Here is a 16704-nt window from a genome sequence, read left to right as displayed (position 1 = left end):
CTTTTTGAGACAGGGTCTCACTATGTAGTTGAGACTGACCTGGAACTCACTATGTAGCCCAGGCTGGTCTCGAACTCACAGCGATCCTCCTGCCTCAGCCTCCCAAGTGCTGGGATTACAGGCGTGTGCCACCACGCCTGGCTATAACTTTTGTTTTTAATGTATTAGTCTTAAAATGTTTTTGAAATCATTAGCTTACTTAAAACAACCAAAGCTTTAGGGAATGACATTTCCTTTAGGATGTACTTTTGCTTCTACAGCTATTATAGCAATTTTTCTTCCCTTTCTTTTTGGTGGTGGTGATAGTGATTGTACTGAGGATGGAACCCAAGGCTTTTACCGAGCCATATCCTCATCCCCTGCAGCTGTGTTTGACACAGGCACAACCTCATTAAGGTCCTTTTACACTAGCAAGCATTTAATATAAAATAGGTTTTTGTTGTTGTTGTTTTTGGTACCGGGGATCGAACTCAGGACCTTATGCTTGGGAACCAAGCAGCGGAACCACTGAGCTAAATCCCCAGCCCTGTAAGATAGTATTTTAAAGGCCAGGTGTAGGGGCACACTCCTGTAGTCCCAACACTCGGGAAGCTGAGGCAGGAGTTGAAGGCCATCCTGAACTGCAGAGCTAGAACCTATCTCCAAATAAACAGAAAGATAAAATACTTTGTTTTCTACCCGACCCTTTCACGAGTTGTTCTTTCTAGTCTACATATGGCATGCTAGAGAGTAGCTGACTTCAGGAATATTTTCTTTCTAGATACATCACATTCTAGTTTAAATTGAATATGAACTGCTTTGAAATTAACCCACAAAAAAGTTAAGGCAAAAGAACACTGAACACCATTTTCTACCCTTCCCTAGATTTGCCCATGTTACTCTCTCACAGTCCCATCTGTATTGTTCCACACACATTGTTCTCTTCTACCAGGTCATCCAGAGACAGGTCATAGACTCCAAAATACTGTTTGAATTATCACTTTGTCTTCTGCTGTGGTGCAGAACAATATGCTTGTTATAAAGTTTAGTGTGTAGTTCATACCAGATGTTTGTGTCTTTGATCTGAAGTCTTGAGAATGTGTTATTGGCATCAGGGATATTCAGAATAAGGTTATCTTTGTAATCCTGAGCAGTGCCTCCTAAATTTGATTACTTATTAGTGAATTTAAGACCCTAAAAACTAATAGAAATGTTATTCATAAAATAATAAAATAGTTAAAATGCTACATATATATTTAAAAGCCTTTGCTTTTCATTGGAATGGCAGTTTGGGGAAAGGAAAAATTCATTTTTAATGAAACTTGTGTTAGAACTTGAATCTGTCAGTGTTTAGAAGTTTTATTTATTACAAATTGATGCTGTTTGATGGGACATTATAATCATTTAATTTAAGTATGACTACAACTTTAAGAACTGTTTCTTCTTTTTCTTCCCCAGGAGATTTTGATGAATTCACTCAAGACAATAATGATATTATATTGAAAAACATAGCAGATGACCTTCGAAATTGCCTACCTCTAGAAACCATGCTTGCCTCAGAACCTGTAGCTCTTCAAAAAGTAAATACATTAAATCAAATTAATTTACTCTTACTGCTACTTAGGGATTTTATTATTCTCTAACCCCAAGGCCTCTTCAATCTAATTAGTCCTACATTTAACTTTAAACAAGTTTCAAGTGCTTAAAGTGTGTCCCTAAGTGAGGATTCTTTTGAATCCTCAACTCCCTGCCTTCCCAGTGCTATTTATTCAACTATTTTTTGAGGACATCCCATTTACCAGCCACTCAAAAATGAAAAAATGATCAAGACCATCAGGGGCCAACAGTTTGGCTTTGCAATAGTTTACAGTGGTTTTCTCTTCACATTTCATCTCTCACTCTTGTCATGGGTAGAGTTCACCTTTTTGTTTCCTTCTACTTTTGCATTCACATTTAAAAAATTTTTCTATTTCTATTTTTAGAATATAGTTCCTCTCCCAACAGTCCCCTTATTCAAGTTCCTTCAACTCTCAACCCCTATGGAGACCTTGTAGTATGAATGCTGTTTTTTGTTTGTTTGTTTTTTTTTTTGGTACTGGGGATTGAACTCGGGTCCTTGCGCTTGCAAGGCAGGCCACTGAACCGCTGAGCTAAATTGCCAGCCCTGAATGTTGTTTTTTTTAAAGCAAAGCTAGTATTAATATCTTCTTTACCCACAAATCTGAAAACAGCCATCCTCCATGTTGTTTTTTTTTCAACCTATAAATACCTGAGCAGAGGAACAAAGTTCTGTACATTCTTAATGTATACATATCGTGAACACTTAGCAAATCTTAGTAAATATCTAGTCATTCAGTGGGTTCCCAAAGAAAGAAAATATAAGGTAGTATAAAAATTCAGAGAGGGCCGGGGATTTAGCTTAGCAGTTCACTGGACTGCCTTGCAAGCGCAAGGACCGGAGTTCAATTCCCCGTACCAAAAAAAAAAAAAATTCAGAGAAATGTTTGTAAGCTGGGTGTGGTGACACATGCCTGTAATCCCAGCATTTGACTGTAAAACATACCATTTAGGATAGACAAGAATAATCTCTAAAATTTTTTTCAGCCAAAAATTTTAAATATCTCATGGCCGTGTTTCATGTCATTCTGCATCAAATTGATGTCTAATAAATGAAAGAAGAGCAGTTATTGACTTGAATAGGCAAAACTTGTCTTCTGTGACATGTTGCTCTCAGAATTTTAGCATATGAACCACTGATGTTTTGTCTTATTTAGCAATAAAAGAGCTCTTTGTACTTTGTTTCTTCTGATGTTTTCCTCTCCTCCAGATACAGGAGCAGCCAGAACCCACAGTTCACGTTGATGCATTCCTCTACGATGAAGACTTTATTGATTCATTATGTGAGGAAGGAAGAATGAGCAGAAACTACTGTACAGTGTGTGGCTCGCACCAGACAGCACCTTTAGGTAGGCACTCAAGTGACTAATGACTTCATGTGTGCTTTTTTTTTTTTTACATGTCGTGAAGGTACACATTGCTGACCAAGCTTGCGCAGGTTTTTTTTTTGTTTTTGTTTTGTTTTGTTTTTTTAAGCAAAAAGCCATCCTATGGTATGACCATTACCACATACTACAGTTAGGGAAATATAATATAGGGAAGCTAGGCCACTTCATGTCCCCTAGAACACTTCTAGAAGCTATTTAATCAGAGGTGACTCTTCAAGTGCAGAAACTAATCCGAAATGACTGAATACAGAGGAACTCTACTTACCCAACAGATTGATATATAAACCATATGCCAGATGGTTTACAATAAGAAATATAACTTCCTAGGGGACTAAAAACATCTGCTTGAGAATTCAGATAGTGAGCAGATTTTTTTTTCTTCTTGAGACAGGGTCTCACTATGTAGTTCAGGCTGGCCTCAAACTTGAAGTGATCCCCCTACCTCAGCCTCCGGAGTGCTGGGATTACAGGCATGCACCACCATACCAGCTGTGAGCAGAGATTACTGAGTGGGCATGGACTTGGAGGTCAGAGACAGATAATTCTGAGGAAGTTTATTCAGGCCAGTGAAGCATCCCTGAGCTATAACAAAACAGCTCTGGTGACAAAGTCTCCTGCATCTCTACCCCTTGACTCAGCTCCTCTGTCCCAAATAAGAGCTAGACTGACTCCATGCTGCCAGTAGATGACCTCTTCTGTTAATACAGTCTTCGTTCAAACTGGATGTCATTGTCTAGGCTGTTGCTTTGGATATGCAGTACCTTTTCCCGCTCCCTCCTAGACTTGGAGTTGTTGCTTAGAGTGGGCTACCTTTCCACCTAAGTAATCTCATGTTCGTGCTACTGATTTTAGATAATAGCCTCAAAGATTAATCACTACCAAATTTGGATTTGTTGCTGATGCAAATATATTGTACCTATAGTATAATTTGGGATTAAGTTTATCTGATTTATTGGTTTAAGATTCTATTTCTAGATAACACGTATAATTTCTGTTGGAAGTAGTTGAAATTTACAGAAGAACTTGGACAAGCTGAACATGGTGGTGCATGCCTGTAATCTCAGCACTTGGGAGGCCGAGGCAGGAGGATTGCCACAAGTTCAAGGACAGCCTGGGGTACATAGTGCATAGTGAGTTCAAGACCAGCCTGAATTACAGCGCAAGACCCTGTCTCAAAAAAAAAAAAAAACAACAAAAAAAAAAACACTTGAACAAGAACAAGAGAGACAAACTAAAAAGTGAATTATAATACCGTATCAAATAAATCTGATATATAAAAATTTGTAGAAGAGCTGTGCATGACAAATAAAAATTTGAAGATAATATTTTCCCAAAGAGTCAGCTTATATAATGACTGGAGCACACACCTGTATTCCCAGCACTCAGGAGGCTGAGGCAGGAGGATCACTGTGAGTTCAAGACCAGCCTGGGCTACATAGTGAGTTCCAGGTCAGTCTCAACTATGTAGTGAGACCCTGTCTCAAAAAGCCAAAAAAAACATAATGACTGGATACACAGAGCAAGTCAAACAATGGTAATGAATGTAAAATAGCTATCACCGCGAGGGACTCTGACACTTACTCAGATGACAAGGGGTTTGTCTAGCTACAAGACCCTGATGACTGTGGCAGAGAGGGTATGGAGGATGCAGATCATGGGGAGGTAAGGACAGTGGTCATCAGAGCCCACCCCAAAAGCTACTCCAGAGGCCTAGTCACTTCCTTTATTCTGTTCCAAGGGATTGGCCTAGATGCTTCCATTTTCTTTGCCACCATCTATTAGTTCTGAATTGAATCTCTCTCCTCCTTGACGATTATATTGTGTAAAGCATAATATATTAAGTCTTTGAGTGCCTTTCCATCAAAATAAAACCAGATTCAGGCTATCCTAGATACTTCATTATAGAAACTGTGATGAGAAGACAGAGACTATTATTGTTACTAGGAGACTAGAAATGGTGGCGTTTAAACGGAGGGAAATAAGGGCAATTTATGGGACCATCTTACTCTTCCTGCATACCTCTCCTACACGCCAGACACACGTTATTTTTTTTAATTGAGTTTATTGGCACATTTTAGGGATACAATACAGTTACATTCATCATTGGGATCCTGTACCTTTACGTGACATGTCTTGGTTGTTTCCAAGTTTTAGCTATTACAAACTGTGCTGCTATAAACATAGGTGCACATATATCACTGTAGTATGATTCTTTTTTTTTTCTTTTCTTTTAAATTGAGTTTATTGGTACATTCTAGGTAGAGGGTACAGTTACATTCATTACTGGGATCTTGTACCTTTACATGACAGGTCTTGGTTCTCATTTTTTCCCCTTGTCCCCACCTTCCCTTCACCCCCTCCTCCCCTCCCCACCTTCAAACACTTTAATTCCATTTTAACATTTTCTCATATTTTTTTCCTTTTCCCATGTTCCCCTTTCCCTATCCTTCTCACTGTCCCTACACCTTTGGTCCTTTTCTTCCTATTTCATGTTGCTAATTGTCCCATTAGGATCTTGAGTACTATTTTAGTTTTTCACACCAGAGAAACTATTCGGTATTTGCATATATGTGACTTACTTATTTCACTTAGGAGTATATCCTCAAAATGTACCCATTTACCTATGAATGAATCTACTTTCTCATTCTTTATGGCTGAGTAGTATTCCATTTTATAGAAAAACCACATCTTCTTTATCCAGTTTCCAACTGATGGGCAGATGGGCTGTTTCCAAGTTTTAGCTATTACAAACTGTGCTGCTATAAACATGGGTGCACATACATCACTGTGATATGATTCTTTTAATTCTTTTGGAAAGATACCCAGCAGAGGGATGGCTGGGTCAAATGGAACCTCTAGTCCCAGCTCTTTGAGATATCTCCATATTTATTTCCATAGTGGTTGCACCAGTCTGCACTCCACCAACAATGGAGAATGGTTCCTTTCTCCCCACAACCCCACTAACATTTGTTATTGATTGATTTCTTGATAGCAGCCATTATTTGTGGGGTGAGGTGAAATCTTAGTGTTTTCATCTGCATCTCTCGAATGACCAGAGATGTGGAACATTTTTTCATATATTTACTTGCTGCTTTTACTTCTTTGTCTGAGAAATGTCTGTTCATTTCAGATGTCCATTTTTGAATCAGGTCTTTATATTTGAGGGGGCTGATTGTTTTGAGGTTTTTTATTTTTTTTTATTTTTTTGGTACCAGGGATCGAACTTTGAATTCTTTATATATTCTATATAATAGTCCTTTGTCTGAGGAGCAGCTAGTAAAAATTTTTTCCCACATTGTAGGTTGTCTCTTAGTCCTGTTGATGGTTTCTTTTGCAGTGCAGAGGCTTTTTAATAAGATGAGATCCCAGTTGTTGATTCTTTCTGTTAGTTCCTGTGCTACTGAGGATTTGTTCATAAAGTCTTTTCTTATGCCAATGTCTTCAAAAGTTCTGCCTAACTTATCTTCCAGCAAGTTTAGTGTTTCTGTTTCAACATTTAGATCTTTAATCCACTTGGATTTTAATTTAGTGCATGGTGACAGATAAGGGTCTAGTTTTAATCTTTGGCAGGTTGAGATCCAGTTTTTCCAACACCATTTATTAAAGAGGCTATCTTTCCTCCAGTGGGGATGGTCAGCTCCTTTGTCAAAGATGAGGTAGCTGAGAACATCTGGAGTTGTTTTTGTGTCTTTCAGTCTGTTCCACTGATCCTCAGGTCTGTTTCTTTGCCAGTACCATGCTGTTTTATCACCGTGGCTTTGCAGTGTAGTTTCAAACTGGGAATTGTTATACCCGCTGCCATGTGTCTGTTGCCTAGAATGGCTTTTGCTATTCTAGGTCTTTTATGGTTCCAAATGAATTTTTGGATTCTTTTTTCTAGTTCTGTGAAATATAGTGTTGGAATTTCAATTGGCATTGCATTGAATCTGTATAGCAGTTTTGGTAGTATGGCCATTTTCACTATGTTGATTCTTCCTACCCAGGAGCAGGGGAGATCTTTCCATTTTCTTATATCCTCTTCGATCTCTTTTTTCCAAGTGCTGTAGTTTTCGGTGTAGAGGTCTTTTCCTTCTTTTGTTAGGTTGATTCCTAGATACTTCATTTTTTTTGGATGCTATTTTGAAAGGAATTGTTTCCCTAATTTCTCTCTCAGTGAGTCTGTTATTTGTGTACAAGAAGGCTATTGATTTTTGGGTGTTGACCTTGTATCCTGCTACTCTGCTAAAAGTGTCAATTAAGTCTAGAAGTCTTTTGGTGGAGTTTTGGGCTCTTCAATGTAGAGTATCATATCGTCAGCAAACAATGACAGTTTAACTTCTTCCTTTCCTATCTTTATTGCTTTAATTTCTTTCTCTTGTGTAATTGCTGTGGCTAATGTTTCCAGAACTGTATCGAAGAGGAGTGGTGATAGTGGGCATCCTTGTCTTGTTCCTGATTCTGATATGAAGGTTTTCAGTTTTTGGCCATTTAATATGATGTTGGCTGTTGGTTTTTCATAGATAGCCTTTATTAAGTTGAGATATAGACCATGTATTCCAATTTTTTTGCAGGGTTTTTATCATGAATGGGTGTTGAATCTTGTCAAATGCTTTTTCTGCATCTATCGAGAGGATCATGTGGTTTGGTCCTTGACTTTGTTAATATAATGTATTACATTTATTGACTTACATATGTTGAACCATCCTTGCATCCCTGGAATAAATCCAACTTGGTCAGGATGTATGATCTTCTTGATGATCCCCTGTATTCTGTTTGCTAGTATCTTATTAAGGATTTTTGCATCTGTATTCATTAAGGAGATTGGCCTGTCGTTCTTTTTTTTTTTTAGTTGCATCTTTCCCTGGTTTGGGAATCAAAGTGTTACTTGCTTCCAGGAATGAATTTGGAAGTATTGCTTCCCTTTCAATTTCATTGAAAAGTTTGAAGAGTAATGGCAGTAGTTCTTCTCTAAATGTCTTGTAAAATTCAGCAGTGTATCCATCAGAACCTGGGATTTTCTTTGTTGGTAAATTTTTAATTACATTTTTAATTTCACTGATTGTAATTGGGGTATTTAAAATGTTTTTATCTTCTTTGTTCAACTTTGGTAATTCATAAGTATCTAGAAATCTGTCCATTTCTTCTGTGTTTTTCATTTTATTAGAGTACAGGTTCTCAAAGTAGGTATTGACTCTCTGAATTTCTGTGGGATCTGTTATGACTTCCCTTTTCATTCCTAATTGCATGGATCTGTGCCTTTTCTTTCCTTTTTTTGATAATGTTAGCTAAGGGTTTATCAATTTTATTTATTCTTTAAAAAAACCAACTCTTTGATTCATTTATTTTTTGTATTGTTTTCTTAGTTTTCTTTGCATTGCAGACGAACATTTTAGATTGGTGAGGGCTTCAACACCACACACCTCCAGAGATAGTCATTTGTTTGATCGTTCACCGTCTCTATAGCAATGTGTGGCTCTAGAGTGAAGTAAGAGACCCAGATGACGTGGAAGTTAGGAGCCATCCCAGGCAGCAGCAGGCCACATGGAGAAGAGGAAGGAAAAATCCAGGCCATCCTATGTAATAGTAAGAAGGAAATGAGGTACAGTCATCTGGGTTGGCAGGGCTCTACCAGGCCTTTGAAATATGAGAGACTTAATATTTGTTTTTCTCTAATATAGCTCAGAATAGAATACAAATTTATCACATTTTTTCTCAGTAAACTCTGGATGGTTTTCATAGATTAAGAAAAAATGTGAAATATACTTTATAAATATAGATGAAAGAACTAAGAAGCACAGAATGCACCTGTTAATAACCAAGCACAATTTAATGTTCACTCTGTTCTAATTTTCCAGGCTTCATTTCTCATTCCTTCTCCCTCATGGAATTGAAGTTCATTTATCATCACGTACTCCCTGATCTGTCGGGAAAGGTCCTGGTGGACATTGGCTCCAGACTTGGCACAGTCCTCTATGGGGTAAAGTCCAAATTATGGACATACTCAACCTTCAGAAAATATGTTCTTCTCCTACTAGCAACAGCTTTGCCTGCCACCATCCAAGGTGACAGCTTGGCTTTATTTATTGAAGCAGAATATGTTTAAAATAGTTTAAGATAGGCAGGACCCTAAATTCTATTAGATATAATAGTTGAGTAGAGAATTTCAAAGACCAGCTGTCTGGTTTCCTTTGCTTTGTCTCTGCAATACAAATGAAGAGCATGTATAAAAGAGAAGTATGTGACTCTCACAGCACATTGCCATGTTGTCAGGCAGTACCTATTCTTTTAATTTGTACTGTACTAAAACAAAACAGTATGCTGGGATTTGATAAGAACTCATAAAACTGACAAATTTACTTGTCCTAGGAGGTCCCTAAATGGTCATGAGCAAATCATTTAACACCGCTGGGCCTCTAATTCCTCCTCTGTAAATAAGTAATTAAATGATGTTCAAGGACACATCTTGTTCTAATTTCTGTGATCCAGTGTTTGAATATAGATTTTTGTTTCTGAAACGTTACTTCAGTGTCACTTTTTGAAAAACTTCAAACCATGAGTATTTCTAAGTTCTTAAATGGTTGTATCAAAAACCTGAAGTGTGGTTTCTATTTGTCATTAGTAAACTTGTTAAAGCATATGGCTAACAGCAGTTGAGGCTCATGCCAGAAATGGGCATTGTGATTTCCCAGTACTGTTGCCTGCTTCAAACAGAAGCAGTTAACTCTTTACTTTTTTTTTTCCCCGGTACTGGGAATTGAACTCAGGGCCTTGCACTTGCCAGGCAGGCACGGCACCACTGAGCTACATTTCCCATCTGAGCAGTTAACTCTTTAATGCTGAATTTATTTTTCAGTATAACTTTTTATTTTTTTATTTTTATTTGGAGGGTGGTAACAGGGATCAAACTCAGAACTTTGCACTTACTAGGCAGGCAGTGGATCAGTGTTAAATTTTTATTCTACACCTAAGAAAGATAGCCATAAAGGAAAATGCAGTTTGTCCCAAGAAGCGTTGTGTTGCTGTTGTTGTAAAATGTTTTGTTGTTGTTTTGTGACAAGGTCTCTGTAGGTTTCCCAGCCTGGCCTCCAACTCCTAGGGTCCAACAGTCTTCCTTCCCAGCCTCCCAAGTGCTGGGATTATACACATGGCCTACCCTGCCCAGCTTGGCTGGTGGTTTTATTTAGAGAAACATTGGAGATTATGATTGCTTACTATATTTTACCCATTCTAGTCAACTTTCTGGTTTATTAAAAAGTGTAATGCTGAAGTGATTGTAGCTATGCAGGTAGGGTATCAGTGGTGATAACCAAATATATTGACATATTTCTCCACATTAAGCCACTGATTCAGTAAAAAAATTTTGGACTACATACATATGCAATGTTAAACATATTCTAAAAATCCATGATGGGATCTGGGCATGGTGGTGCATGCTTGTTATCTCAGCACCCAGGAGAAGCTGAGGCAAGAGGATCACAAGTTCAAACCAAGCCTGGGCAACTTAGTTTATTTAGCAAGACCTTGTCTCAAAATGAAAAACAAAAAATGAAGAAGAGATAGGGATATAGTTCAGTGTGAAGGCCTTGGGTTTAATTCCCAGTATTGTTAAAAAAAATTTTTTTAATTAAAAAATTGTTTTTTAAATTCCATGATGGAGTTCTAGATACAAATTTGATTTTTATGTATTATTGTTTTTGTTACTATTGTTTTTGCAACTAAAAATAGACATATAACAATATACAGTCAATTCACGATATCCTTATGGACTAAATGGTTGTTATCTCTGCATGCTGCCAGACATGGAGCTAACTTCCCTAAGTGCATACCCAAGGCCACCTCCCTGTAGTGTTAGACTGTGCATGACTTTTCATTAAATTTACCAGAGGCTAACTCCTTTCTTGATTTCTTCTAATAATTCCCCAATAAATTATAGAAGTTGGGTTTTAGAGAATCTGTATGTATGTAGTCATCTCACTTCCAACTTTGTTGAATGCCTAGTTAAATAAGGAAAAAGAACTCAATCTTTAAAAATATCACTATGTAGTGGGAATTAATAAACTATAATCAAGACCTTGATCAATATGAGTAAACTTTTGGCAGTTGTAATTTTACAGAAACTACAAGATTTTATTTATCTTTTATTTTTACTGTGTTTGATTTTTTAAAATTTGACTTTTCAACTTTCAATTAGAAATAAACTACCATAGGGTGAAGAGAGGGCAGGAACAAGGGGAAAAAATGAGAATGAAGACCTGTCATGTAAAGGTACAAGATCCCAATGATGAATGTAACTGCACTGTACACCTATAATGTACCAATAAACTCAAAAGAGAGAAGAAAAAAAAGAAATCAACTACCATTAAAAGTTAATGATTCACATTATAATGCATCTTCTTCTTTTAGGGTTACCTTTATAGTTCAGCACTGCAGCTGTATGGAGTAGAACTGAATGGAGATTTTTGCCAGTTACAGGAAATGGTCATTAAAAAATATCAGTTCAGTGACAGAATAACGGTACTGTTTTCTTTAATTTTTATATTTATTAGTATACATTGTGGTACATAATGATTACATCCTCATGGGAGCTGGTGCATGTACATGGCACATCTTAATGCCTTTTTCATTCCCTTCCCTTCCCTTTCCTCCCCGCTCCCTCCATCTCCAGGTCCTCTTCCCATCTGCAAAAGAAAGATGCTCTTTATGTTTTCTGTTATCCATCTTAACTTAGCTAAACCTCTTCTGCATTATTTTCTAACCTATTCGTCTTTGCTGTTGTATAGAAATAGATTGAGTTAACCTTTTTTTTTTTTAAAGTGGTAAAAAAGTTTATTTGAAAAAGTAAAAGTGAAGAGTGAGGGAGAAACTGGCTCTGCAGAGTGAGCTTGGGCCAAGTAAAGGAAGAAAAAGCAAGATAAAAGTACACCCAAAGTCACAGGGCCGACTATCATGTGAAAGCCACAATAGCCTGAATTGGCCTAATAATTTAAAATGCTAATATAGATGAATTTTTATAATTATATTTATTCCCTAAGTTTTTTAGAAAGTACAGTTTTTTTTCTTTTTCTTTCTCTCTCTGTTTTGTTTTTTGAGACAGGGTCATGCTGGCCTGGAACTCACTATGCAGCCCAGGCTGGCCTTGAACTTGGGGCAATCCTCCTGCCTGAGCCTCCCAAATGCTGAGATTACAGGCATGCACCACCATGCCCAGCTTTCTCTGTATTAGCTATAACTTTGCTAGCAGCATTTTTAAAACTTTAGAGGTTGGTTAGAAAGGTATTTACTTACTTATTTATTTATTTATTTATTTATTTATTTATTTATTTATTTATTTATTTTGTTCTTTTGAGTCAGGGTCTCACTATGTTGTTCAGGTTGCCCTTGAACTCATTATGTAGTCCAGGCTGGCCTCAAACTCATGGCAACCCTCCTGCCTCAGCCTTCCAGGCATGTGTCACCACACCTGGCCTAGAAATGTATTTAATTAATCTATAAATGTTGAAAATAAATAAAAGGCTTATGTGATACTCATAGTTTTGTTTTGTTTTGTTTTGTCTTTTCCTAAACTTTCAGAGAATGTAATAGATGCTACAGGATAGCAGTTCATGGAAACTGATGCTTTGGCTTAAGCCAGTGGTGGCGAGTCTATGGCCTGTGTGTTGTTTTTCTTTTAAGACAAAAGGTGTTAATGTATGAGTTGTTTTTTCTAAACTAAAACCTCAGCATTTAGGTCTGATTGCAGTGTTTGCACTTTGGATAAATCAGTGGGTACAGGGTTGTGGTTTGCACACTCGGCCTCTAAAAGGTTCACCATCCCTGGGTTAGGCTGTGGCAGAGGTTTTCTTCTTTTCCTATATTTGAGAGGAAAACTGTCAAGGAATTTTGGGTTAATAGAGTAATCTTTTATGATATACACTTCTAATGGCAATACAGAGAGGTATTGAGGATCTCTGATATTAAGACAATCCAACATTAAAAGATATTATAGTTAGCTAGGCATGGTGGTACACACCTGCCATCTCAGCACTCTGGGAAGCTGAGGCAGGAAGACTGCAAGCACAAGCACAGCCTGGGCAACTGAGTGATTTAGTAAGACCCTGTCACAGAATTAAAAAGGCTAGGGATGTGGCTCGGGTCTGGCTTTTCCCCTTTTTTATAAAGAAAATTATTCCTTCCCCCATCTCTTCTTTCTCCAGATCTAATTAGACCCTGAGAAATAAATGATGAGAATGAATTGTTCAATAAATTCATAGATTTTTCTCACTATTCCATATGTTAATACTACACAACTAACAGGAATATATATTGGGACCTACGAAGAATCATAATTTATAAATGGATAATCAAGTGTTTTCTTATTGTTTTAAAGATGATTAAATAAAAAATTCTTGTTTATTTACATTTTTAAAAATTTGTACCCCTTTTAAAAAAACAATATACAGATACACATTGAGCCACACACTTCTCCGGGCTTGTGGCTTCCATTGCTGTCAGCAATCCCATGGCAAAAGGCAATGCCATCTGATGACTACTGGAAACCTTAACAGATTCCTTCCTTAATTACAGACAAACTTTGGATTTTAGGGGCCGTAGGGATTTTAGGATTATTTTTGATAGTATCTGTTCAAATTCAGCTAGTCTTGAAAGGCTCATTCTTTGGTTTTATATTTGTTTTTGTTTTTTGATTTAGAAATTCTTGTTTGTCTGCTCATATTGAGACAGGGTAACAAAGCAGATTAAGGTTTGGAGCACCTTAGTGAGGATGGTTACCTGTGGCTTTGCTCTGAGCAATCTTGTTGGGTGATCAGGAAGATGCCCCTCTGGGTCTGGAGAAAAACCTTCTAGGCTCTTAGTGAAATGGCATGCAGTATCCTGGAACTGAGTGGGAGAGGAAAGGGGTTAGAGAGTTGGGCTCTCTGTGTCTTGTGTACGTTTGCTTCATTCTGTTGTTTTCAGGACATTCCCCTTTCCTTCAGCAAGGCTCAGTCTCCTGGTCCATACTCTTTTTGTTCTTTTGCTCTTAAGCAAATAAATGTGTCCTCATATTCTCTTATTTATGGTCTGCAAGTCCTGAGTCTTAATTTTTGAGATATATAGTTTTTTTTTAATTGTCTTGCTTTTTTGGACAGATAATACATTCAACTGAATTTTAGAGGAAGAGTTAGACATACCAGTTAACATAGTGTATTAACATTTTACAAGTTATAACCTTTTATAATTTGTATATCTGCTTCTATGATTTCTGTATGTTCCCATTTGATTCTGTAAATCAGGACAGATACTCCATTTTATTTATGAAAAATACTGACCATGTAAGAATACAAACCTAGCTGGTAATACAGCCATAGTTTTGAACCTATGTCATTTTTAACTCTTACAACTTGTGATACAGTTAGAGTGGAAAAAATCTGAACTCATAGTTGAGAGAGCACAAATATGACTAAATAAGGATTACCCTCCCATAATGCTTTGAACCAGTAATGAACCAACAGCTATTTCTTTTGTTGTGTGTAATTCAGTGCCCTTGTTCTCTTACATGAATTCATTCCTCTGTAGGTGATCCATGCAGACATCTGTACCCAGGGTTCACTTCTACACAATGCTGATGTTGTTATAATGAATAATGTCTTCGAATATTTTCTTAAGGAAACAGAACAGGCCAGGTATGTTATTTATTCAAGTAAGAAGTAATCCATTATTAAAATATATCCAGCGATGAATGAAAAGATAGTATCATAGTAGAAATGTTTTCATATTGAACTTTTAAAAAATAACCTCAACTGTGAGGTGATCATTTTAATAAGGAAATCTACTTTATATATTATATATGCATGACAAAATAAAAACAAACTTTGTCTAACTTTGTAAAATACTACATGTAATTTTTTGACAGATATAAAATGATTGTATAACTCAAGCATTTGCTTAGAAGCCATAGATACATTAGAAAGCAATTCCTGATTCTTTACACTTATTCTTTTCTACCTCAGTTTTCTTTGCTGTGAAATGACATATTGCTGTTGTATCACAAAATAATGGAAATCAACTAAGGCCAGTAAATGAATTTAAAACAGAAAATAGCTGATTATCAAACTTAAAATATTCTTAATAATAGTAGCTCCCTAACTGGATGTCTTATTTACTTTTCTTGTTGTAGAGACAAACTACATACACCAGAGTTAAAGGAGGAAAGGTTTATTTAACTCACAGTTTATAGAGGTTTCACTTCCTAGTTGGCTACTCCAAGGTAGGGTGGCTTGGCAGAGGGGCATCACAGAAGAGAAACAGTTCTTAGCAGGCAGAAGGCAGCAAAGCAACTAAGTAGCAAGGAAGTAAGCAACAATAGCAGGCTTCTTTCTGTCCCTTATATCCAGGCTACACACCCTTAGGGCAAGTAGCACTCATACCCAGGGTGAGCCTTTCTCTTATTATTCACACTCAGAACTATGCCAAATCAATCAGTGGACTAATTTAGTATTCACACACTCTTAATCCCAGCATCATACATTCTAGATCCAGCCACCTCTAAAAAATTCTCACCTATGACTGCATTGGGCTTTAGGGGAACATCTAGACATAAGCCATAACACTGGGCTTGGTGGCACATGCCTGTAATCCTAGCACTTGGGACTGAGGCAGGAGGATCACAGTGAGTTCAAGGCCTGCTTGGGCTATATAGTGAGTTCAAGGGCAGCCTGAACTATGTAGCAAGACCTTGGCTCAAAAAACTAAAAATGGTAGTAGTAGTAGTAATCATTGTTGTAGTTTTAGTAGCAGTCATGGCAGCTTCCTGAAGTTTATTTCACTCTTCAGATAATGGAAAAACTAAAAAACCTATGATCACTTTTCTGACTCCCCTGCCATAATTGATGGTTTGTAGCCCACCAAGACCTATATGATCATTCTAATTCGAAAATTCCTGTAGTATATTCTGAGATACTGTTTCTCTGGCCGATTAGGCTTGCTGCTTTCTAATGTCTATGAGTACTGTAGATTCAGGAAAGCCCTTTTCCATAGGTGTGAAAGGGAATTACACTATGTTTGCATTAGTGCAGCAGTAAGTAGGGTTTCCACTGCACAGAATTATAAACCAACGTGGAACCCTGAATAGCCAAACCTCCTTATACCTCTTCACCTTCTATACATTTTCTGTCTCTCTCCCCCTCCCCCTCTCTCCCTCTCCCTCTCCCTGCTGCTCTCCCCTTCCCCCCACACACATACACACCAGTTACTACTAGGCTGAGGTCAATACGAAATTAACAATTTAAAAAGGAAGCTAGTTCAGTAGAAAGCTAATTATATAGTCATAGCTTAGTAAGAATGATTGATGATGTTTTAGTCACATACAGCACAACATGAGCATAGTTATTTCATCATAATGCCTTCTTTAAACATAATTTCCCATGGATAAAATATGATTAGCTAGACATGGTGAGAAATGCCTTAATCCTAGCATTCAGAGAGGCTAATGCAGGAGGATCGCCACATATTCAAGGCCAGCCAGGGCTACGGAGTGAGTTCCAGGACCAGAGAGACTCTGTCTTGAAAAACAAACATAACAAACAAAACTTTTTTGCCTTTTTGTTAAAACAATGGCAAAGTTTCACATTTATTAAAGGTCAGAAAAAACAGAAGGGTAGAGGAAGAATGGGCTCTGCAGACTGAATGTGGTCGGAGTGGAAGGGTAGGGGATATATATAAATATTATATACCCTACACTATCAGATGGGCTGCTCTGAAGAGG

The 16704-nt window shown here is 37.3% G+C and overlaps 1 protein-coding gene across 2 annotated transcripts in view; it reads left to right on the top strand.

Moving 5' to 3' along the window:
• Positions 1 to 16704, top strand: part of LOC104868700 — a 32847-nt gene that overhangs the window by 10264 nt on the left and 5879 nt on the right. For both annotated transcript variants that reach the window (XR_782079.3, XM_010633607.2), the window contains exons 2-6: positions 1438 to 1559; positions 2807 to 2945; positions 8819 to 8940; positions 11367 to 11477; positions 14517 to 14623. Coding sequence is in view for 1 of the 2 variants with exons in the window: in XM_010633607.2 (XP_010631909.1) it covers positions 1438 to 1559; positions 2807 to 2945; positions 8819 to 8940; positions 11367 to 11477; positions 14517 to 14623 (601 nt within the window). In the remaining variant the exon portion in view is untranslated. The remainder of the gene's footprint in view (positions 1 to 1437; positions 1560 to 2806; positions 2946 to 8818; positions 8941 to 11366; positions 11478 to 14516; positions 14624 to 16704) is intronic.

The sequence above is a fragment of the Fukomys damarensis genome, unplaced genomic scaffold, assembly GCF_012274545.1.
Source record: "Fukomys damarensis isolate Sample0158 unplaced genomic scaffold, DMR_v1.0_HiC HiC_scaffold_17, whole genome shotgun sequence".
Taxonomy (NCBI): Eukaryota; Metazoa; Chordata; class Mammalia; order Rodentia; family Bathyergidae; genus Fukomys; species Fukomys damarensis.
This window is presented reverse-complemented; position numbering and strand designations above follow the sequence as displayed.